At 43.7% G+C, this 25,532-nt stretch overlaps 2 protein-coding genes across 4 annotated transcripts in view; both read left to right on the forward strand.

Annotated features, from left to right (window-relative positions):
- Window positions 1-1,485, forward strand: part of EIF3B (eukaryotic translation initiation factor 3 subunit B) — a 37,759-nt gene extending 36,274 nt beyond the window's left edge. The window contains exon 19 of the mRNA XM_006112944.5: window positions 936-1,485. The gene's annotated coding sequence lies outside the window, so the exon portion shown is untranslated. The remainder of the gene's footprint in view (window positions 1-935) is intronic.
- A 146-nt stretch (window positions 1,486-1,631) lies between these two features.
- The window catches only part of LOC102443372 (kinesin-like protein KIF19), a 53,409-nt gene continuing 29,508 nt past the window's right edge, over window positions 1,632-25,532 (forward strand). For all 3 annotated transcript variants that reach the window (XM_075899600.2, XM_075899602.2, XM_075899601.2), the window contains exons 1-5: window positions 1,632-5,621; window positions 10,214-10,294; window positions 20,735-20,845; window positions 24,833-24,920; window positions 25,348-25,484. In XM_075899600.2, the coding sequence (XP_075755715.2) occupies window positions 5,508-5,621; window positions 10,214-10,294; window positions 20,735-20,845; window positions 24,833-24,920; window positions 25,348-25,484 (531 nt within the window). In that variant the 5' untranslated portion in view covers window positions 1,632-5,507. The remainder of the gene's footprint in view (window positions 5,622-10,213; window positions 10,295-20,734; window positions 20,846-24,832; window positions 24,921-25,347; window positions 25,485-25,532) is intronic.

The following is a 25,532-nucleotide window of genomic DNA, read 5'->3' on the forward strand; positions in this document are numbered from 1 at the left end:
CATCTTGGAATTTTAGTATAACATGCAAGTAATAAAAGAATAGCAGAGAAATGAAAGGACATCTCATTCACAACAGCTTTTATATTTGATAATCATAATCTCGCGTAGAGTTCTTAAATTGTACAAATTCCCCAAATCATCACAAGAGAATAGTCCTTGTTGCTACATTGGAGAAATATGTATTTAAAAGGTTTAATTGCTTCTGTACTAGAGAGGAAGTTGTATTTAGTGGTTAGGACTAGGGATGCTAACAGCTAGCTGGCTAATCATTTAACCAATACGCAACTGCTTATTGGTTAATGGTTCCAGCTAACTGCAATAGCCTTCCCCTCTCAGTCCCAGCCCGCCAGTCCAAGTTTTAAATGAAGTGTGCGCAGAGAGGTGGGGGGGCTCCTTGGGAGTGGTCTTGGGAGCATATGGCTGCTGGTCCCACCCCCACTCTGGGAGGGCACCAAGTAACTGCTAAGAATTTTAGCAGTTACACAGTTATTTCTAATGCGTATGTAAGGCACTAGCCTCTGATTTTTAGGAGTTCAATTCCCTGTACCATCTTAGACTTCTGTGAGATCATGGGCAATTCACTTAACCACTTAGTGACTGGAGTTATGGCAGCAGCAGCTCAGTGCCCAGTAGCCCCGTCAGTGTATGGAACGAATACTAAAACCCTCTTACCCATCCAAAAATGCACAAACATTTTAGAGGCCAGGGATGTCCTCTTGTCCATATCTGGGGAATGTGGGAGAGTGGAGGTAAGAATGGGGAGAAGCAGTCTTCTGAATTAAATATGTTCAGCTAATCATTTACTTGGGAAGCACAACAGCAAAGTGTAAGCAGAGTGCAGTTGTAAAACTCTTTCCTTGCTAGCAGCTGTGAATTGTGAGTTTGTGTGAAGCACAGTACTGACATTGACTTTTCCTTTTTTTTTTTCTTTGCAGCATCGCCACATCGTGTACTGAAAAGGGGTTCATTTATTTTCAGAAAGCCGACACCATCTTTGGAATTTTTAATCCATATTCTCACTCTGGACGGTGAATGCACCAGGTTCTCTCCATTCTGACACATTGTAGTGCCTTTAAACCTCACTGTCAGCAGTGGGGATATTTAAAAGGCACTGCTTTTAAATTTTTATTCATTTGGGAGGGGTTGTCTTTTCTTTTTAAAACCACCACCAGTATTTGCTGTCTGAATCCTGTGCATTGCTTACCAGTTGGCAGTTTTGAACTATTGCCCTTAAGTGAGCATCAAAACACCTTCCAGAATCTTGCACGCTCACAATGCTTCTATTTGCTGAGGACTCTGTGTGTGTCCCAAGTGCATGGACAGGTGTTTGTTTTGTACGGAGAAAGATCAGCAGGAAGACCATCTTTCATATGATGTATGTTAGTGTGCTGAAGCAGCACTACAGTGGGCTGTACCCTCCTCCATTCAGATTGTGACAGGATTCAACAGGTAGAATGTGGAAATAAAAGCAGACCTATCCTAAAAGCAGACTATCTGTGTTTATCTGTAGAAATCTTACCTTGATAAACTCAGGTCATTTATTATCTGAATATGAAACTCTTGGTTTAGAATTTGCAACTGCATTTGGATTTTTGTATCCCAGGTCCTTCATGTCTGCATTCACTTTTTTTTACTCCATGGCAGGGGTGGGCAGTAACTTTTGACCAAGAGCCACTTCAGAAATTTTTGAAGTGGTCCCGGGCTACCCCAGAAGAGGTGGGGCCAGGATACTTCCATGCTTCTCTGTCCCTAAGCCCTGATTGGCCTGGGGGCAGGGGAGCAGCCGGACCTCCATGGGCCAGATCTGCCCTGCAGAGGCTCTTTTGCCCATCCCTGTTCCATGATGTAGCAGGTTTCAGACCAGCTTGCATGTTCTTGAAATCATCACATATAATTATTAAAAGCAGCGGATGAATTTGAGACCTCTTACAAGATGTAGCCATTGGCAACAGCAGGATTGTGGGAGACTTTCTTTTATTTGCAAGCTTTGGTTGGAAATATGTTCAGAGGAACACTCTACTTGTGTGTGTTTGGATATACAAGGAAACCTATATTCTAATATCTGGAGCCCCATGCCTTGTGAAAATAGTCCAGAATACTTAAATTCTGCATCCACCTCTTTTTGAGCAAACTTCCTTACAGCAACAAAACAAAAACACCTTAAGAATCTAGTTCTTAGCAGATAAGAACTCTTAAATGAGTGTGTTTTATGGTAAAAATGCAAAACAAATTAATCATTGTTAAATCCATAATCAATTTTACCCTTCGCCTTAAAAACATCTTGTGGAATAACTTCTGAAAGCTTGAACATGTTGAATCATTATTACCGAATACTGTAACCTTTTTAAATAGGGAAAGTAGTTTTTAATATCACCTCTGTAGTGAATGTCTAGTGGAAGTTCAAAGATCAGTTGCCAGTAGGATTTACTAATGGGACTTATCGTAAGTGATGCATGTAGTGATCTGTCTTTTACCCACCAACAGTCCAAGAAGTTGACTTGTGAAGTGCATCAATGCCAAATGTCAAACTATCCACCATTTTTACAGCTAGATAAGTTATACTTTCTGACTATTTCTGAAGATGGAAATGTTCTCCTTTACCATGTTGTGATCTGAATTTGTTTAATTGTGGTTTGAAAAATAAGTTTAGCCTTGTCCAGTATGCCTTGTAGTTTTTCAATGATGCATATACCTTTTTGGTACAGGACACTCTACTTTTTGGCAATAATGAAAAAGTGAAACTACTAGAGACAGAGACTACTAGACATGTTTGGATATAGTAACTTACAGCATCATGATGCCCATCATACTTTTGTGTGTGCACTGATATTTTTGAATAATAATGCTCTTCCGAACTCGGCATATCTCTTCAGTGCTAGTTGTAGTACAGATGTTTCGAAGCAGGGAAAACATTACTTTTATCAAGACCTTGCAAGTACTTGTTCTGTTGGCAGCATTCTGCTTAGTTACAACCCAGTTTGGTTATCACCCATCACCCAAACAAATAGGACTAGTTTTCTTTAAAGTATGGATCACATTTATCATAGACCAAGATCCCCTTCCAAAAATATAGAAACTACTTTAAGCCCCTCACAGGTTTTCAATAAATATTGTTGTTTGGAAATGATTCCAATCATAATTTCACTTCAGTTCCTAGAGCAGTGGGTCTCAACCTATTTACCATTGTAGACCAATTCACAGCTCTGTTACGTGGGCTGCATCCACACAATATATACATATCTATATGGCACTGAGAATGTCACGTGGGACACAACTGTAGGCCAATTGTGCTTCATTAGACTAATACAAATAATAACGGTCCATTTTCTAGCTTAAAATCAGAAGCCAAGAAATCCTGCATATTGTATTCCGTTGCCAGTTTTAAGTGGATTTACTATGCTTTACTCCTTATCTTTCTCTCAGGATAGCAATGCTACAAAACTGATGCATGAAGCAAGTCTTTTCCTTACAATTTACAAGTTGTAGTATATGAACTTGAGCTCCTTCAGGATGAAAGACTAACTTATCTCCCCAAGATAAGCAAGCAAAGAATTTTTTTTTATGACTTAGTAAAGTCTGTTACGTATGCTCATGTTGTATGAGGGCTGAAATCAATACTGGTTCAACAAATAATTGGGTATTTTTTTACTTCAATACAGGCAGTCCCCGGGTTACGTACAAGATAGGGACTGTAGGTTTGTTCTTAAGTTGAATTTGTATGTAAGTCGGAACTGGTACATATTGTAGGGGAAACTCTAGCCAAACATTTCTCCAGAGCTCAGTTTTATTCTCCCACACCTCACTTCCCTCAGTCCTTTATTCTCAAGCTGAGGCGTCTGCTGAGAAAAGCCGCTCCACGTCTCCCTGGTCTGCTGGGGGGGGTTAGCTTCACGTCTCCCTGGTCTGCTGGGGGGAAGCAGCTAGTGAGGGGTTGCCTCACCCTGTTTGTAAGTAGGGATCCAATGTAAGTCGGATCCATGTAACCCGGGGACTGCCTGTATTGAGTACTGGCACTAGTGACTCATGCTGCTATTCTAGATGAGTTTATTTTTCTGTAGCACTTTCCCAACTGTTTTTGCAAACTGTACAGTAATAGCTCTGCCTCCTACTGAAATGCAACTGTTTAACAGTGTGGTAAAGCAACCTTATTCAACACTTGACTACAGGAAACTTTGAAGCATTTTACCTGGAATAGAGCTGCTAAAACTTATTTATGAAAAATATCCTCGAATCCAGAGAGAAATTTACTTGCCTTCCTGTAGTTCTTGTTTGTTCAAGAGCGGTGACCACCTCGTCTAGGGTGTGGTAAATCCTCCAGTATTTTCTGAGGCAAATCAACTACTAGAGTTGTGTAAGATGTCTTGGTGGGGGTGTTTTCTCCTTACAAAACCCCCCCAAATACTCCTATCTGATTTTGTGTTTAAAGTGTCTCTCAGCTATGAGGTAGTGCTTCTCTCTTCTGAGTAACTGTCATCACTGTTAAAAATAAGCCTAAGACTCTGAGGCCTGTGCTCTTAATTGCTAATCTAAACTAATAACTTGACCATTTAAAAATAAATCTCTCCTGAAATGTTTTATTGGACAATTGCATCCCTTCTCCATGCCATGAATGGAAGTAGAGGGACTATGCTTTGTTTGTATATTAATCTCAGGGGTTGTCTTAGCACTAGGCTTGAGCCCTCTATATTCAGAATACAGCTCTAATATTTTGTCTTGCGGAGTAGTTTTTCTACTCTACAACAGAACCCCTGTACCCTGTTCTATAGCTCATGTATTTCAGTAAAGTGCTGTACTTCAAACATCTATCACCCCTTGAGCGGTCATTGCTTAATTATGAAGGGGGAGGGAAGGTCTGTGGGAAAACAGGCCGCCTCGACCATGTTATAACAGTGACTCTGGCTCAAGTTCGCGATTGGGTTTATTTACTCTGCGTAGAGGCACGACCTGCAACTGGAATCATCTCCCAGGACCAGGGGTGCAGCTACTGTGCCAGGGCAGCAGCGGCGTCTGCACTACGCCCGGGCCACAGGCTCTGATGGACTGGTCGGGGCGGGGGCACCTTCCCGTGGCTTCGGTCTGAGGCTGGATTTCACTTCGCTAGGAGCAGGCAGCCGCCGTGTGGGCAAAACCCCAGTGAGGATGAGGATGCCTTCCCCCCTCAAACCCAGAGGCGCGTTAGCCCGCGGCCGCGCCCACGTGCGGAGCATCTCGGGCCGGGTTCCATGTGCGAGAGACCGCCCGGAGCAGCCCGCCCAGCGCACCTAGGGACCTGCGGGGCAGCCAGCGCTTCTGCCCCCTTTCGTGCCGGGCTGGGTGCTGGTGCCGCGTAGTTCGGCCCTGCCCCTTCCCAGTAGGTCCCCGCGCGTGGGAGGGCCCAGCGCTTAGCCGCCCCCGCGGTTCAGGTGCTCCCTGCTGCCGCTGATGTCACCTGCCGCCTGGGGATCCCGGGGCTGCGGCTGCGGACCGCTCTGCCTGTCTCCCGAAGCCTGCTGGCGGGGCCAAGCCCTATGGCTTCGCCCCTGGGCAGCCCTCTCAGCGCGGGGCAGAGGCAGACCGGAGACCTGGCTCCCGGCTCGGCCATGAAGGATCTGGGCGTGCAGCAGCAGCAGCAGCAGCTCACGGTGAGTCCGGCAGTCCCGGGCAGTCAGGCGGCCTTGGGCGTAGGCAGCCAGGCACGGTCCCTTTCCTGTCTACTAGGCAATGCCCAGCTGCACCCATGGGTGCGGGAGCTACGGGCCTGAGAGTGCTACAGCTCTCCCTGGCTTGAAGGGGTTTCCAATATATCCAAGGTTTATAGTTTGGTTTCGTGGCTCCCAGCATCCCCAATTAAAAATTGTTCCAGCAGCACCCCTGGCTGCGCTCGCAGCTGGCGCATCTGAGAGCCCTGGGCAACCGCTGCTGCGGAACAAACTACTGCTGGACTGAACGCAAGACTGGACAAAGAAAACATCCTGCAGGGGCCAGATTTGTAGTGGTAACGGGTGGGACAGGATACGCTGACAGGTGTGCCCCATGTCACTTTCTGTGAAAGCCTTTTCCAATCAAGGCAACTGAGCAGTTCAGCTTCTCCATCTGAATGGTAATTGTATAAACTTTAAAAACAACAATTAGTCTTACCAGCCTATTGGTTGTTTTTTAAGTTTATCCCATACAGACTAACTCAGCTACCCCCTGAAGCTGGCAATTGTATGTTGTTAATATATGCTGAGTTGAAAGCAAGTAGGTTTCACTCATTAGAGTCCCTGATAGAATCTGTCCAGTCCCAAGATTTTGGCATTTCTTGGTGTGGATCACGGGAATGTACTAGTTTTTTTTCCTGTAATGATTTTGTACACAGTTCTTTAATTAATCCCTCTCCCGCGTTTTTTATTATTTAAATAATCTCTCACTCCTCACACTTATTTTTGCTATGACTGTGTGTCAGAAACACATCTACAGACATCTCTGCTTTGAGCTCTAAACCAGTGTTTCTCAACCAGTGGTACAAGTACCCTTGGAGTACTCAAGAGAAGACTGGGGAGGAGGATGGCAACACAACTGAAATTTGGAGAAAACAGAATTTTTGGGGTTTTTTTTGTTTTACAGTGCTTTATTATTTTTTACTTTGTACACCCACAAATTTCATTGCCCGCCTGGCTATGATTAAGTTGTTTACACAAACATGTTGCAATGATAGAAAAAAATTCCATGTGTCTGAAAACTGCAGGTACTGGGGGTACTTATAATTTTTTTAAAGGGGTACTTTATAAAAAAGGTTGAGAAACACATTTAACTATTTAACGTAACAGGAATCTCTTCTATAATAACGTATAGTAGTATGTAAAATATTTTCAGTTCACTTATAATGCCAGTAAGTCCTTTTTACTGAGTCTGATCCTTTGTCACATGCTTTCTTGTCTTCCCTTGGTGGCTACAAAAATTCTTTTAATTTACCTGCTTTGGGATGTGAGTGTAACGCAACAGGCGGAACTGAACCTGGAGCTTAGAGCATGAGCCTCTATCACTTTAGCTGAAAGCTAAGCTAGGGCTGTAGAGAAAATTCATTCTTTCTGTAAGGGGTCTAAGTGCAACTACATGAGACAGTACACCACAGCCAGAATGTGTGTGGGTTACATGAGCAATAACAGACATGAAAAAGAGGCTTGTCAGTCTTACACCATTGCCTGCTCAACATAAGAAGTACAGCTAGAGTGCTACAGATAGAGTAACATTTTCAAAAGTGCCTGCATCCCAAGAAAATTAAGCTCCAAAGTCACGTCTAAAATTTCATCCAAAGTCTTTTAGACTTGACAATAAAGCAAGAATCCATTCCAGGTCCTCTCTGAATATTAAACTTCCCACAGAGTTAGGGTGCCGCTGCTTATATCCTGTTAATATTCATCCAAAAATCAGCCTTACTTTTATATTACTAGACTTTAAAGTGTTATGTACTAGGTGATTCTGGAGAGTGCCTGGAGAGCTGCCTTTGGAAATACTCCTAAAATCAGCACAAGATTTGTTATTGTGGAAATAGATTTGGTCTCTATAGAAACTCTTTGTATGTGACTTTGGGGGCTTTATAGCAAGACTATTTTGAAAGCGGGTCACCTTTCAGGTATGACACAACAGCCAATTACTTTAAATAGCATTTCACTCACATTAAAGTATTCTCTGAGCAATTGTTAAACAGATATTGCTAGTCCATTGTACTGATGGGAGATGTACACTTAACTGTTTAAGTACCCACTGATGCAGCAACCCGGGGGTGGGGCAAGCAGAAGCAGTGCTTATGGGAGCCTGCTTAAAAGGTTTACTAGCTCCTGTGGAGCTGCAAGCCCTCTCTATCAGAGGCAGCAGTGTGGGAGGTGATGGGGGCAGGTGGGAGCCGGTACACATGGGAAGCATCTCTCTCGAGCCAGCTCCCTGCACGTATTGTTTCCTTTGGAGCTGCCGTCCCCCCCACCCTTCTGCCCCTCTATCAGAGGCAGTTGGGGGAGGGTGTCAGGTGGGAGCCAGGGCTCATGGGGAACAGACTTAAGTCAGCTCTTCGTGAGCACCGGCACCCGCCTGCCCCCCTACATGTAAACTTGTAACTGCTGAAAAATTCAGCAGTTCCACATTCACACACTACATGATTTTTAACATCCCTAATTTGCAGCCCACAATTGTATTACATCTACACAATCTAGGATCTATGCTATATATTATTGGACACTGTCTTTTGGTAACTTATCCATGATCTATTTACATATAGGCTACGTCTAGACTAGCATGATTTTCTGCAAATGCTTTTAACGGAAAAGTTTTCCATTAAAAGCGTTTGCAGAAAAGAGCATCTAGATTGGCACGGACACTTTTCTGCAAAAGCAGTTTTTGCAGAAAAGTGTCCGTGCCAATCTAGACGCACTTTTGCGCAAAAAAGCCCCGATCGCCTTTTTTGCGCAAAACAGAACTGAGCTGTCTACATTGGCCCTTTTGTGCAAAAGCTTTGTGCAAAAGGGACTTTTGCCCAAACGGAAGCAGCATAGTATTTCCGCAAGAAGCACTGATTTCAGACAGTAGGAAGTCAGTGTTCTTGCGGAAATTCAAGTGGCCAGTGTAGATAGCTGGCAAGTTTTTCCGCAAAAGCAGCTGCTTTTGTGGAAAAACTTGCCAGTCTAGACGCAGCCATACAGTATTCAGCTCTAGGGCTGTTTCATAGTACAATTATATACAGTGTGTTATGGACATGTGCACAGTGGAGAGTTTGGGACAATGTAATCATTGATTGCTAAGGAGTTATGTATTGTTTATGGGTAACTAGTTAACAGTTTACTGATGACCCCAGCTGCAGGGTTTGGATCTAGAAAATTTTCAAAGTTCAGGTTTGCTCAGATTTGGGATTTTGGTTCCCCCCCCCCCCCATCTGTCTACATCACACTAAGCATAACACAATATCATCATAAACTTTGTCAAACGTGTTCTGTATCACAGATGTAGTGTCAATCACATGTTCGGTAGAACGTTCCTAAGAATGTCTTCTTTAAAAAAAAATTCTTCTCCCTGATTTTTGGATACTGAAATGAGTGGCTGTTGTTTGTATGGCAGTATCGTGACATTAGCGGCAGCCTGCTACAGGTTGTACCTCCTTTAACCGGGTCTCTGGTCTAGCAACATCCATGCAGTGGTAGTGGGGGGCCAGCCACTCAGCTGGGAGCCTTTTGGGGGAGGGGGCAGAGGAGTAGCAGGGAGTTCTGACCCCTGCAGCGGGACAGTAGCAAGGGGCCGGCAGCAGCAGTCGCAATTTTCCGGCCCTGGCGCTCAGGGACCGGCAGCGACAGCCCTGGCTGTGGCGCTCGGGCGTGGCTGCGGTAGCCAGGGAGCTCTTGCTCTGGTGGCTGTCATGCAGCTCCAGCCTGGGACTCAATGGGGCCAGGCTGGTGCCCTAGCCAGGGGCAGCACAGGCCATGTTGGAAAGGACCTTCCCTGGTCCAGCAGATCCCCTTGTTCGGGACCAGTTAGGAGCCGAGGGTGCTGGACAAGGCGGGTACAACTTGTAGCAAAAGGATTCATAAATCTGCTGCTCATTATAGTTTCAGATGAGGATGCAAAAGAACAAAAACTGTTGTGATTTTGTAGGTCCTGCAAAGTGGCTAATTTCACCCATGCGGTAATGAAATGAGTTAAATAAGAGCTTTGAGGTCACCTCTTTAGTTTCTGAAGATAATGTTTGTTTTAGGTTTTGAATCTACAAAATTATGAGATTTTTTTTATTATGTTCAAATTCTAAGGCCAAAATGTTCAAATGTAGGTGCTCACTCAACTTAAATTCTACTATTCTGTCACCAAGAACTAAATGACATACAATTGTAATCAGTGTTTTGAGGATACAATAGAAACATAATGTACCTAACAGCTCTGCAGAATCCAGACAACTCCAATCTCTGTAAATGGCAATAGTGTTGGTGGGCAGAGAACTAAACAAAATGGAATGGTGTTGGGATTTTGTTCTTTTAGAGATGTGTAATAGGGAATAGGCATTTGTTGAAAGAAAACGTGAACATTATTGGAGAAATAAATATTTTAAGCTTCACTGGTGCTGTTAAATATCCTGGAGAATAAAGAAAAATTAATATAAAGTTATTCTAAATAGGGGATCATGTCACTTGAAAAGAGAATGAGTTAGTGATGGAGTAGCCTGCATTGGCTAGGGGAGTATTTACAACCAGAGCAACTCCTTTGTGTCTGTGTGCAGGTTGCTCTACGGATTCGTCCTATCAATGAAGCTGAGCTGGAGGAAAATGCTGTTATAATAGCCCACAAAGTGGGTCAGCAGGTGAGGTTGGAGCAGAGCAGCATGGGTGAGTTTACAGCTGAGCTGATAAACAATGGCTTTTTGGAAGGAGAACCAGGAGTTTTAATGCTGGTGCCCCCGTCACGACGAAGAGCAAGTACAATGACCCACTTGAACGTGGACAGGCATCTGAGGAGTTAAATGTTTTGCAAACCTGGGCAGTTGCAAAATTTTCAGACTTAGAACCTGTTGTGACATTTAAGCAGGGCCGTCCTTAGGCATTTTCAGCTATGTAAGGCACCATTAAATGTGGGGCACCAGTGGTGCTCCAAATTTAGAAGTCTCTTATGCTGTGTATGCTTAGGGCCACCAATGGGTGCAGAAGCCTTAATCTGTTGGCCCTCTACTCCAACTCCCAGCCTCATCGGACCCAGTGCCCCTGCTTCCCTCCCGCCTCATGGCCCTAATCCCTTAGCTCCTGGCTCTGCCTCCCAACCCTGTTTGACCCAATCTGCTCTTCCCACCCCAATCTGCAGGCCCCCTTTCCATCTGCCAGCCTGCAGTTCCGACAGGCTATTATGCCTTCTAGCCCACAGTTCCAGTTGGCTATGCCACTCAGTCTGCCTGCTCTCCCACCAGCCTTCCTACCCTCTTCTCATCCCTGAGCACAGCCCCGCCCCATGGAGTGGCTGCCCTCCCCCACAGGGGATGGTGGGTGCGGGTGCTTAGGCTTCATAGGGCACCAAAAATCTTAAGAATGGCCCTGCATTTCAGGTCAATCGTAGCTGAAGATGGTAGAAAAAACTACTATTTTTTTCAATGAAAATGTTTGAATGAAATTCATTTTGTTCAAAAGCTTGTTTTCACAGAAAATGTTTAGACCTTTTATAGAAAATTTCAGAACATTTTCCTTTTGCTTTGATTTTTCAAAACCAAAATAAAATTAAATTGATTTCTGTTGCAAATCTTTTTGTTGCAAAAATTGACGATTTTATCAAATGAAATTGTTTTAGCTAAAAATTTCAGAGAAAAAATGCTGGCCAAATTCTTATGACCAGTTCCAGTTAACAGGAAATTTGTTTGGGGAGGAGGAAGGAAAGAAAAGAGGTTGCCATTGAGAGAGCTACAGGAGCTGGTTCATTCTCAACTTGTGAACTAATTGCGGGGTTCATGAAACTGCCCGGGAATTAAACCACTGGGAATTTGCCTGGGCTGCTTGGTGTGTCTAGAGATAAAACTGTAGATTTTAGAAACTTTACAAACATAGGAATTACAAGATTGATTTTGGGATTGAGCCAGTCTAGTCCAGTAACCTGTTTCCAACAGTGGTCGATACCAGCAGCTTCAGACGAAGATGCAAAAACCTTACATTAGGCGGGTATGAAATAATCTCCTACCTGCATCAGGTCTTGAAATCCCTAGTAGTTAGAGACTGTTTTAAACCAGGAATTGTTGGGATTGGTCCTGCCTTGGGCAGGGGACTGGACTTGATGACCTCCTGAGGTCTCTTCCAGCCCTAGGATTCTAGGAAGCACTCAATTTAATATTCCTTCCAAAAATGTTAACTTTCACTGTTACAGCCCTTGATGTTCTTGATATCAATAGAAATGATTAATCAAACAAATAAAACAAAAGGAAGTTTTTCTTCACTCAGCGCACAGTCCCCCTCTGGAACTCCTTGTCAGAGGATGTGGTGAAGGCTAGGACTTCAACAGGCAGGGCTGGCTTTTGGAAGTGTGGGGCCCAATTCGAACAGTTTTGGTGGGCCCCCCCCAGGATTTTTTGTTGAGCAAAATAAAAAAAGCTCCCACACAACAAACCACAACCATACACACAAATATCACATCAGAAGTAGAGCTGATCAAAATGTGTATCAATATAGTTGAACATTTTCAAAAAAAATGCCATCTTTATGATGCAAAATTTTACACAAAATTAAATCAGTTGCCTTAAGTGTAGGTCAAATATATTCAATTGTGCACTATCCAATCTTTTCAATAAAGTTTAAAGTTTGATTTTTAAAATTACCAGAGAGCATTGCAGTTTTCTGTTACGTTGATTTACTTTTTAAATAGCAAAAATATAGTCTTTGTTAAGAAAGTGTCAGTTCTGTGGTCAAATTCCAGTCCTTAGTGATTTCAACACCACTGATTTCACTAAGTAATATGGTACCTCACCACCATTGCCTCCTTTGCACTGCCCTTCAACACATATTGCCTGCATGTTGAGTCCAAGGTCAGTCTACACAACATTTTATCAATGATTTTTGCTCAAGCAATCACGGAGACAAGACAAGGACTCTCAATTGATTCTAGTCAGATCTGCCTTGAAACACTGGATGTAAAGTGTCACAAATAATTGAAGACTCCCAAATAGACTCTGTACCACCAGAAATAAAACCTGTTTCCATCTTCTGTGACTTTCAGTTAGCTGTGACTCACTATCCTCTGCTTAGTGTTCAAGTTATGGTAGACCCTAAGCCAGGTCATATTAAGTTCAGGTCTTTTACTTTTTAATCATACAATATGGATTACAACATTTCATTCTCCCAGCTCCAAGTCTTAAATGAATTTCGACCCAAAAGAGCCAAAATTGAGCACCTTAACACAGCAAGTGTGTCTACTGATCTTTGTGGCAAAGTTGGTATGTCTATATAAATAAGGTCTGCTCCTGAAGCCTTTTCCTACAGTTGATTAACAGATGGCAGTAGATAGCTCATTCAGATCACTGTCTGATAATAGTTAGTCACCCTGATCAGTCATTAACCATAGTCATGGACTCACCCTACTCTCCATTGTCTCTATGATTCTCTGATGACCTGTGACAAAAAAGGAGGGTGGAAAGGGAAACTGAAGGGAGAGACCTCTCTAAATTCACCAATCAAAGAGCGGTATTGCCAACCCAAAAATCACAAGGAACGCCTACACAAAGTTATGAGAATGGTCTACAAATCATAAGATGTTTTAAAAATAAAACAGGTTGGATTTTTATTGGCCTTTTGTTTCTTGAGTACTTAGGGTTCATGTTTTAAAGCTTTCCTCCTTAGCTGTAAGGCCCAGAAGTATAGAGAACTTTTTTTAAATGAAAGCTGAGATTCCTACATAATCAATTGACTCCAGGCCTTTAGAAAAACACCAAGGCTGAGTCTAGACTGGCATGATTTTGCGCAAATACTTTTAACGGAAAAGTTTTTCAGTTAAAAGTATTTGCGCAAGAGAGCATCTATACTGGCATGTGCGTTTGCGCAAAAGATTTGCTTTTGCACAAAAGCATCTGTGCCAGTGTAGATGCTCTCTTGCGCAAGAAAGCTCTGATGGCCATTTTAGCCATCGGGCTTTCTTGCGCAAGAAATTAACTTGGCTGTCTGGCCCTCTTGCGCAAGAGGGCTTATCCCTGAGCGGGAGCGTCGGAGTATTTGCGCAAGAACCACTGATTTTGTACAGTACAAAGTCAGTGTTCTTGCACAAATACTCGCTGCCAGTGTAGACTGGCAGCAAGATTTTTCGCAAAAGCATTTGCTTTTGCGCAAAATCTTGTCAGTCTAGACGCACCCCCAAATGTTTTGAGACTCATGGTAAAACAATGGAGGAATTCTTGTGAGCCCATGCTTTGCCCACAGCATAAATAAATTTAAAAAACCAATATCTTCTCCATTAAACATCCTAATGAGATACTGCAAATGGTAAACTGAATTCAACAGCTCCTGATTTGAACAGGTATCAACCTAGTTTTTCATATTTGAGATGAGTTACCAGGAATCATACATGACAATATGAAATCTTTCCACTCTCAAGTCAGCATATTTACAAAGCACCTATAATTCTGATCCATGCATTTATTGCATAGTGAAAGAGAAAGGAGGGGAATTAGTGTAGATAAATGTTCAAATTAAAAAAAAAAAAGCCTGAAGGAATTAGGACTGGGCTCCTACATCTCACGTTCAGAACTGACTCAGACACTTATGACCAGATTTTCAAAGGTGTGTAAGATCAGATAGATATCTTTGAAGAGCCAAGTTGGAAACTGTCTCTTCAGGAGCTTAATTACCTTTGAAAATCTGAGTTTAGATTTCCAAGTCCAATTATCAAAAACTTTAACTGGGGACCTAAAGAGACAAAAGGCAAGAGATATGGTATTCCTTTTAAAAACACGTGACATCTATTTTTAGCTAAATTTTATATTATTTTTCTCCCAGGGGCAACTGACCCCTCCGGCCCCCTCACTACGCCACTGCCCCCCCCCCTGCAGATCTGTCATCTTATGCATGTGCAAGATCTGTGAGAGCCGTCCCGTGAATCTGAAGTTAGTGTCTGTGGCGCCTGCTTCTGGGTGGTGTCTCAATGCTGCCACATTCACCTCCAAAGAGGGGGCTTCCCAAAGCAGGCCCTTGCTGTTGACCCCCAAGGCATCCATAGGTCCAGTCTCTTTTCAATGGGACCACTTCCCAGGGCTTATTGATCTTGAATCTGGCTTCCATCCCCTCTCCAACCCCTATCAGAACTACCTTGCCCTCCTGGCTTAGAAAAGGCATAAACAGGATGATTGGAAATTAACCCGTCCAGTCTCATGTCCCCTAGGCAGGGAATGAGCCATCTACATTAGGCCCCAGCTGGAGTATCATGTCCAGTTCTGGGCACCACATTTCAGGAAATGTGGAGAAACTGGAGAAAGTCCAGAGAAGATCAACACAAATGAGGAAAGGTCTAGAGAACTTGAGTTATGAAGCAAGGCTGAAGAAATTGACCTTGTTTACCTTGGAAAAGAGAAGACCGAAAAGGGACATGAGAGCAGCTTTCAAGTACCTAAAAGGCTACGTCTAGACTGGCATGATTTTCCACAAATGCTTTTAACGGAAAAGTTTTCTGTTAAAAGCATTTGCGGAAAAGAGCGTCTAGATTGGCACGGACGCTTTTCCGCAAAAGCACTTTTGCGCAAAAGCATCGGTGGCCAATCTAGATGTGCTTTTGCGCAAAAAAGCCCTGATTGCCATTTTCGCGATCGGGGCTTTTTTGCGCAAAACAAATCTGAGCTGTCTACACTGGCCCTTTTGCGCAAAAGTTTTTGTGCAAAAGGACTTTTGCCCGAATGGGAGCAGCATAGTATTTCCGCAAGAAGCACTGATTTCTTACATGAGATCGTCAGTGTTCTTGCGGAAATTCAAGCGGCCAGTGTAGACAATCGGCAAGTTTTTCTGCAAAAGCAGGTACTTTTGCGGAAAAACTTGCCAGTCTAGACACAGCCAATGAGTATCATAAGGAGGAGGAAGAAAAATTGTTCTGCTTGGCCTCTGAGGTTAGAATGAGAAGCAATGGGCTTACATTGCAGATATTTAAGACCAGGTTAGACAGACACCTGTCAGGGATGAGCTAGGGCAACTCAACTTTGGAAGCCCCAGGGGCCACACTGATACTTACAGAACACGCTGAGGGTCTCAACTTAAGTGTGGTTGCATATGCAATCAATTATATACAAATAGCTTTTCTCGCTCTGACAAGCATGAATACAAAGAGTAAAGCAAGACTGTACAACACACAGGCCCTATTTAAGTCAGTTCTGCTGATATTAATAAAATGCAATATTTACCCGATTTCTACCCATGTGACAGCACTTTTCATGAGCAATGACAGTCGAAGAGTTTAACTACTAAAACACATATCAACAGAAGATCGTTACACTGCCTACTTTTTTGTTTTGGCTCCCACTAACTGGCCACGTTTTGATCCCCACATAAACCCAAACTTCACCGTGGGGCGCAAACAAACTGGCCATGGGCAGCATACCATGTTATTAATAAATATTTTATAAACCTTTACCTTTTCTGTTTTCTGCCATGTCTCCATTCCTTGCTCCATCATCTCCCCTGGTACCTGCTGCCCCCCAACACCTCACCCTCTTCTGCTGTCCTGAGTCCTGCCCTTCTCACTGCCCTCAGCCCTCCTGTGACCTGTCGCCCTCCTGTGACCTGCCCCCCTCCACCAGCCTTTCTCCCCCTCCTGTGCCCACTCCTCCAGTAGCCCCACTCTGATCATGTGAGCTACTCCTCTTCTAACACCTCCCTCTACACACCTACCCTGCCTCTCTCCTCTGGTGCTGGTCCCTCCCCTGGAGGTTTCCTGCCCTTCTGCTTCACACCCAGAATCCCCTGGCACCTGCAATTTCCCTTAGCCCTACACCCTCCTCGTGCCTCCCCTTTCCCTCACTGCCCCTGTCCCCTTTGCCCTCTTTTTCCCTGTTGCCCATCCCCTCACCACTCTCTGCCCCCATTCCCCTCATGCCCCTCTGTGCCCTCACGCATGCCTTGCTCCATCCCCACCTCTCATGCCCACCCCTTCTTTCAAGCCTTCTCCCAGAACCTTCTCCTCCAGCCCCCAATGCCCTTCCCCTCTCCTCTCCTCTCCTCGCATCACCCTGTCCCCCCCTCCCACTGACACCTCCCCTCCTGCCCTTTTCCTCATTGTCTGTACTTGGCCCCTGGCATTTGTCTCTCCTCCAGCCTGTCTCTTGGTACCCTCCCCTTTCTTCCCCCCTCCCCCTCCGCATAAGCCTCTTCCCCTCCCACCGCTCCCGCTCCCCTAGCTTCTGCCGGGCTGGATTGCGAACTGCGTGTGCCGCGGCGGCATGGCACTTTTCAGTTTTAAAATCCCTGGCGTGACGTAACGTCACGCCCGGGTGTCTCCCCGCCCTCCTGCAAACAGCACACACGGCAGCAGCAGCCAGCAGCATGCGCAGTGCAGGTAAGGGGGAGCCGAGCCGAGGGAGCTGACTTCCGGGTGCAGGGCGCGGGGCCCCCTTAGGCGCGAGGCCCAAATTGGCTTAAGGCCGGCCCTGTCAACAGGGTTCAAAACAGAGCTAGATAGATTCATGGAGGTTAGGTCCATAAATGGCTGTTAGCCAGGATGGGTAGGAATGGTGTCCCTAGCCTCTGTTTGTCTGAAATTGGGTGACAGGAGAGGGATCACATGAGGATTATCTGTTGGGTTCCCTCCCTATAGGGCATCTGGTATTGGCCACTGTCAGCAGACAGGATACTGGGCTAGATGGACCGTTGGTCTGACCCAGTATGGCCATTCTTATGTTCTTATCTGTTTCTGAATCTTGTTAAATTATTTTCCTTAACAGTGTCATGTGGCAGTGAGTTCCTCAGGTTCAGCACATGTTGTGTGAAACAAATATTTCCTTTTATCAGTTTTGAATTTTTGCTGTCTTTTAATGTCATAGGGATGCCCCATTGTTCACGTGTTATGAGAATGGAGAACAGAAGCTCCCCGTTCATCTTCTCTAGATCAGTGTTTCTGAAAGTGTTCTGCAAAAGCACTTTGAGAAACACATTAACTGGCTGCCCCGGTTTGTTTATTTACTGGCACTGTGGCCACGGAGCTCCACAGCTCCCATTGGCTCTGTTTCTCTCTTTGCAGCCAAGTGGAGCAGCGGGAAGCGGTGGCCTGGCCCACGCCACTTCCCGTGATTCCCCTTGGCTGCAAAGGACAAAACTGAGCCAATGGGAGCTGCGAGGCTCCGTGGCCGCGGCACAGGTAAATAAACAAACTAGGGCGGCCAGTTAATGTGTTTCTCCAAGTGGTTTCACGGAGCACTTTCAGAAACACTGCTGTAGATCCTTCATTGTTATATAGTCTTTTATCATGCTCCTCTTATTCATCACCATCTCTCTAAGGCAAACAATCCCATTCTTTTCAATTTCTCTTCAGATGAGATTTTCTCTAGATCCCTAATCAGTTTAATCAGCATTCTGTGAACTCCTTCTAATTGGACCTTAGTGTTGCTGAGATGGGTGACCAGTTTTGCATATGGAATTCCAGATGAGTAGACTTCAGATCTGTATCATGGGGAATAATGAACTGTTATGAAATATTCTGGCTGCCTTTTACGCCATAAGCAAGTGCAAAGGGCACACATCTCTTTTCCCCCTGTACAAATTATTTTATGAGTTATTTGTAAAACAGCATTCTTTAAAGGCCAGCATGCTGGCTCAGTCACAAACTTTGTTTCTGTATAGCTTAGTTAGAGACCCTCTCACCAGCCTTGTGGTCTATTTTCCTCCAGTGGACAGGGAAAGATTCAGAGATTGCATTGGCTTAAGGATATTTTTTACCCTGGAGAATGTGTCTGTGTCAGCCAAGAAAATGACTGTAATAGATGACGTGAACATGGGTTCTTTGGCAGTCTAATATCCTTTCTGGTTTCTTAGATAACATTACTATTCAGACCGCAAGTATAATTTTCTGGGAGCTATTTCCACCCATTTGCTGATGCCTAAAATGAAACGTGCCAGTACAATTTATTAGTGAATGAGGAGTGATAGAAATGTAGCCGTGTTAGTCTGGTGTAGCTGAAACAAAATACAGGACTATGTAGCACTTTAAAGACTAACAAGATGGTTTATTAGGTGATGAGCTTTCGTGGGCCAGACCCACTTCCTCAGATCAAATAGTGGAAGAAAATTGTCACACCCATATATACCAAAGGATACAATTTAAAAAAATGAACATATATGAAAAGGACAAATCAAATTTCAGAACAGAAGGAGGATGGGGGGGGGGGAAGGTAAATGTCTGTGAGCTAATGATATTAGAGGTGATAATTGGGGAAGCTATCTTTGTAATGGGTATTACATTACAAAGATACATTACAACCCATTACAAAGATAGCTTCCCCAATTATCACATCTAATATCATTAGCTCACAGACATTTACCTCCCCCCCCCATCCTCCTCCTGTTCTGAAATTTGATTTGTCCTTTTCATATGTGCTCATTTTTTAAAATTGTGTCCTTTGGTATATATGGTTGTGACAATTTTCTTCCACAATTTGATCTGAGGAAGTGGGTCTGGCCCACGAAAGCTCATCACTTAATAAATCATCTTGTTAGTCTTTAAAGTGCTACATAGTCCTGTATTTTGTTTCAGCTACTAGTGAATGGTTTGTAATTTTGTGTTTGCACAATGCCTGTCAAACAAGACATTAACCCTGGACCAAGAAAACTAACTTTATTTTTGCTGTCTAATTAAAAATAAACTTTAAAGTGAGGTAATATAAACAATATTGATACCCTGGTTCCGACCTCACATAAAATCAGTCCAGGACAGCTGACAGGTGGGTAGGGGCAAGTAAGGAACTGACCTGGAGCTCAGCAATTCAGAAGGGCCGAGGGTTCCCAGGCACTGCCACAACTACTGTGATAACCGGAGCTCTGAGCCCTTTCAACTGCCACCAGCACACTGGGCTTTGCGCTCCAGACATCTCTGAGGGCTGGTTGGGGGAGAGGAGGCGCAGCATGGCACACCCTCAGTGCCACCTGCAGCTGGATGCCCCAGCCCTGCCCCTTCCATCCAAGACCCCACCCTTTCCAGGAGCATGAAGCTGCCCCACCCTTGCCTAGGGGGCAGCTCCATGTCGACCCCCTGATTAAAGCCCCCATTTCCAAAGAAAATGCCTAAAATAAATTCTCTGTGCCCAGTTGCATGGGTGGAATCTAGTGTTAAATCACACAGACACTTATGCATTTACCCACTTTGCATGTGCAGTTACAGATTGTGGGCACAAATCAGGAATTTGCCCTTAGATATTTACTAATTGTAATTATTTGTCTTCTGCATAGCTCAAAAATAGTTTTCTCTAGCAAATTAAATCATACAAGTAATTCTCCTAGGATATTTACTGTATATTTTTTGGAATTTTGGAAAGGGCAGGAGTGGGATAGAAAACCAAGCCAAGCTCTTGATGTTTCCAGACCAGCTATTGGGGATTTGTTTCTTATCTAGTTACATGATTTTACTACAGTGAGCAGAGTTTTAGAGAAACAACCAAACATCGTAACTCTTCTGTAGATCAGGTGGTTGGTGTAAGCACTTAATTAGGTATTTATCTGAGAGATGGCAAAAGTTTCTCTGGAGGATATGGTGCATGGTTTCCCATCTCCCCTTCTCTTAAGTAATCCCCCTTGTGACCAGTACACCTCCTATGAGCTGTTCCAGCAGAGCGGAAGGAATATGCTTTTTCCACCGTAATTATGTATTTACGTGAGTAAGCAAAATTGGTCCCAAGGGAATCAGAGAAACGAAACCTGTTTTCTAACATGCCATAAAATATTTTTCTTTCCACCTTCCCTTTTTCCACTCTCCTTTTTCTAATAAAAGTTTTTTTTTTAAAGGACCAAGTTTCTGGCCTTGAACTGAGCTGATACATCTCCTGATCCCTACTTAGGAAAGGTTTTGGGGGATTTTCCTCATGCAGTTTTGATCCCTGTAATTTGTTTCTTTTATGGTTCCCACATTGGCTGGGAATATTCCAGTGCCCAGCCTCTTCCCTAACGATAAAAATGGAAGGGGGTTAGTTTTTCTCTTATTCACAGTAGAGGGTGGTCTTCTGCCATAATTGCTAGTTACCCGTGTGACCTCAGCTGGTGATCAGATGAGACCCAATTAAGGATGCAAAGATTTTCTCTCTCTCTCTATTTTGTAACAGATGGTTCTTCTAATGGACCCAAGTGAAGGTCCAGATGACATCTTGCGAGCAAATCGATCCCGAGAGAGGACATTTATATTTGATATGGTTTTTGACCACAAAGCAACCCAGGTGAGTAATGTTCCCTCCTCTTCCAAAAGGTTTATAGCGTGGTTTACAATTGGGAATCTTTCCTTTCCATGGATATTTGGTCTGACCATGTGAATAATACTGTGCATCCCAAAATCCACTTGGTGTCCAGTGAAAAGGTAGCAGCGCTAAGTAGAGGCTAGCTGCAAAGGTTCTCTCATCTTTATTGTGATCTGCAGTATACAACATGCTCTTCTCTGGTGGATGAGGTCACAGTCACCTCATGGGTCCTTCTATTCTGTGTGCTCCTCTCAATCTTTTTTTGTTTTGTATGGATGAAGCTCTGTAATAAGAGGCAAGTTCCTGAGCCCTTGTTCAGCAGACAGAACTGATTCACACAGCTGTGTGCTGGGATGGATGGGGGAAGATGGCCTGAGAAACGGATGAACGTATGAAATAATTTACGCTAGGCAAGTTATTTGTTCTGCCTATCGGCAATTGTCTAACGCGTCTATTGCAGTGATATCAAGACGTCACAATTTATTTACCTAAGGATTTACTGTGGGCGCCTGCCATCATAATATCTTCTAAGCAGTAGGAATGTTAAATTTAATCAACTGTTAACAGGGAGTTTAGAGAGGGAGTTCTCCAGGCAAAGGAGAAGCAGATACAGGACTCTTGAGGGAAGTGTTTGTTGTTATTGGGGCTTTCTTACTGTGTGCTGAGCTTGTGTTTGTTCGTGTGTGGTGGTGGTGGTTTTTTGTTTGTTTGTTTGTTTCTTTTCCCTTCTGTTTTTGAGTGAGGCTTTAGAGAGGGATTTCTCCAGGTAGAGGAGAAGCAGATACAGGACTCTTGAGGGAAGTATGTGTTGTGTTTGGGGCTTTCTTGCTGTGTGCTGAGCTTGTATTTATGAGTGAGGGTTGGCGTGTGTTCTTTTTTTGGTTTTGTTTGTTTGTTTTTCCCCTGTGTTTGTGAGTGAGGCTTTTTTTTTTTAAAGTTGATAAGTGGGGAACCACAGTGGGGTTAGTGCCTGGCCTGGGAGCTAACCCCACTGCGGCTCTGCCTTTTAAATGGATTAAGACCCTGTTGGCTATTAATCCATTTAAAAAGCTAAAGCGCAGCAGGAGGGACCGAGCGTGAGCCAAGACAGCTGATTCCCTGCTTGTGAAGGATCCTCCCCCCGCTGCACCCCAGCCTTTTAAAAGGATTAAGAGTCTGTTGGCTCTTAATACTTTTTAAAAGCAGTCTGGGACTAGATGCAAGCCGGGAATCAGCTGATTCCCAGCTCGCACCTGGTCCCCCTACTCCCCTATCCCCTGCGGAGACAGTATTGGGGGAACTAGCTTTTAAGAATAAGATTTAAAAGGCTTTTAAGTCCCTTCTGATAGATGGAGGCAGCTGGGGTGGGGGAAGCAACTAGTCGAGGGATAGCCTTTGCTTATCAGATAGTCAACTAGTCGTTTACATCCCTACTAAGCAGCCAACAAGGCTATGTCTACACTGGCCCCTTTTCCGTAAGGGGCATGTTAATTTCAGAGATCGTAATAGGGAAATCCGCGGGGAATTTAAATATCCCCCGCGGCATTTAAATAAAAATGTCCGCCGCTTTTTTCCGGCTTTTAGAAAAGCCGGAAAAGAGCGTCTACACTGGCCCCGATCCTCCGGAAAAAGCGCCCTTTTCCGGAGGATCTTATTCCTACTTTGAAGTTATTCCTTCAAAGTAGGAATAAGATCCTCCGGAAAAGGGCGCTTTTTCCGGAGGATCGGGGCCAGTGTAGACGCTCTTTTCCGGCTTTTCTAAAAGCCGGAAAAAAGCGGCGGACATTTTTATTTAAATGCCGCGGGGGATATTTAAATCCCCCGCACATTTCCCTATTGCGATTTCAAAAATTACCATGCCCCTTCCGGAAAAGGGGCCAATGTAGACGTAGCCCAAGTGTGTAATCGCCACAATATGTGATCCAGAAATGACTCCATGGTGGAGATTCTAGGAAGTCTTCTAGAATATTCTTCTTTATTACCTCTCTTGTTAGGGTGTCTCTGACACCTTAACATCCCTGGGAAAGCTTGTTAACTAGATGGGCATCCCAGCATGTTCTGAAGATGGTCTGGCTTCTCGGTTCTGCTTCTGGCAGCTCACTCCAGACTTACACACCCTGGAGAACACTGCATGGGTGTGTAGAGGTGACATGCCTGGTGCTTCTTTTAATATTCCCAACCTGCTAGCAGTTTCAAACAGACACTTTGGGGAAGAGCCACAGCTGGTATAAAGAGTCACGGCTATGTTGAAGGCAATGGAGTTATGACCACTTACATCTTTATTCCTGTTCGAACAGCCTGCCAGAGGAGGATTCCCTATGGGCTCCCCCTGCATGTGGAATAATACCTTTGTTTAAGTCCAGGATGGACAAGATTCAGTCTGCAGTTTTACAATAAAAATGTCACTGCATTAAATGTCAATAGCTCACAGTCCCATGGGGAGAGAAATAGGGGAATAAGAGCTTTATACCCTCAGGAAGAGGAAATTCCAACTTTCACCAAGACATAGCCTCTGCTTCTAGCCATGGAAGGTCCAGAGGCATTGGACTTTAGAGCAGTGCAAAGCTCTAAAGACTTTAGATTTGCAAAGCAAATCTGTGCTAGATCATTTTTGAAGATTTTACAATTATGAATTTTAATTTTACTCTCCTTTCAAGGCCAATTCCTGCTAAGGAGCCTGGTTTTATGAACAAGGGATACAAGAAATAGTTCTAATACATTTTTATAAAGAATATTTCTTTAGCATATTTAACATATAGCTAATGATATGCCAGGCTGTATATGTCTTGTACACTATGGCAGGGCTACTCAGCCCATGGCCCGTTTGTTTGTGGCCCATGGTACGGTTTGGATTTATGCAGGGCTCAACATGCGGCTCGTGAGTGGGAGCCAAAACAAAAAAATAGTCAATATAATGGTCTTTTGTTGATATGCGTTTTAGTAGTTAAATTCCTGGACTGTCATTGCTCACTAAAAATGCTGTCATATGAGTGGACATCGGGTAAATATTGCATTTTATTAATATCAGCAGAACTGACTTAAATGTGGCCAGTGTGTGGTATAGTCTTGCCTTAATCTTTGTATTCATGTTTGTCAGTGTGAAAGAAGCGATTTGCATATATTTGCATATATTTCCATGTATATGGAACCACACTTAAGTTGTGGCCCTCCGGCATGTGCTGTGAGTATCATTCCAAAGTTGAGTACCCCTGCACTGTGGTTTTACACACATGGCCTTAGTTCTTTTCAGTAGTGCAGCTATCTCAGATGAGTGGGTGACAGATCCTTTATACTTCCTCTTATACAATTTTATGATTAGCATATTGTATATTTATGCAAATGTGTTATATGTGAATGCAGCATGTGTACCCTCATCTTTTATCTCTGTTGTATGTATCTTCCACATCTGTGGTTATATTATAGTAACGTATCTTTTTTAAAAAGTGTCTGCAATGAACTGTGTGCTAGAACAAATGGTGTCACTTCTTATGTGTGCTGAATGTTAAAAAATAAAGTAGTGTTACACTGCAACCTTCCAGCAAGAGTATTTGTGTTTATATCTAACTCCTCTATGTGCATGTTACGAACATAATAGTGTCTGCCGAAGCATGGAGGACGTGATCACAAATATTATTTTTGTCTGTCTTCCACTGATGCAAAGAATCTAAATGAAATGTTCCCAATTAAAAATCTAAGAAAATAATCAAACTTTATTTTTGGACCCTGACGCACCACATGCATGTTTGGATAGTTCAACAAGATCTCTACCTTGTTAAGTCATTTTGATAATTTGGCAAAAATCTTTTTGTACTATGAAGTCAGAAATAGTTTTGGGGCCCACAGAATTTGTGAAGCAAAAATGAATGTCCGAGCGAACTGTAAAGAACAAGAGATGAATGTTGCGGTAAGTTTAGACATTGGGTACTTGTGTCAGCTAGAAATGATTGTTTTGCCTGACCTATGACCTATGTTGTTTCTGACTATGACTAGGAGGAGGTGTACGTGTCCACAACCAACATTTTGGTAGATGGAGTCATTTCTGGATACAATGCAACTGTTTTTGCATATGGCCCAACAGGTAACATGAATAAAATATTATACCACAGGGGGGCAATAACTGCAAAGTTTGGATTTGGAGCCAGAGTGGAGAAGCAATAACAATAGGGGACTTGATCTGGAGTAACAAGTCCAGTTAATTGATCACTTCATAGCTGAGACCTGAGTAGTAAAAATACCATTCTGGCTGGGACATATGACTCTTTAAAAGTTAAAGCGAAGCCTTTAAAAGTTAAAGCAAAGCAAAGTCTGAAAATATATTTAAGTAGTGTGTGCAGTTCATTGGAGAGGAATATTTCATTATAAAAAGGGTGGGAGGAAAAAGGGCTTCTCTTGTGGTGATCACAGGAAGTCAGACCTGGCTGCAGTTAAACTCTGCCATGGATTACAGTAGAAGGTATTTTTTCTCTCAAAGTTGATCTGTGCTGCTCTACCCTGTATATTCACAGGTGCCGGGAAAACCTACACTATGTTAGGGACAGACAGTGATCCTGGGATCTACGTCCGCACTCTAAATGACCTCTTTAAAGCCATTGAGGCCACCAGTGAAAACATGGATTACACCGTCTCCATGTCGTACCTGGAGGTGAGATGTCTTTGTCTTCTGGACCAGTTCTGTAGAGACGATGCTTAA

Source organism: Pelodiscus sinensis, chromosome 15, assembly GCF_052426305.1.
Source record: "Pelodiscus sinensis isolate ZL-2025 chromosome 15, ASM5242630v1, whole genome shotgun sequence".
Lineage (NCBI taxonomy): Eukaryota > Metazoa > Chordata > Testudines > Trionychidae > Pelodiscus > Pelodiscus sinensis.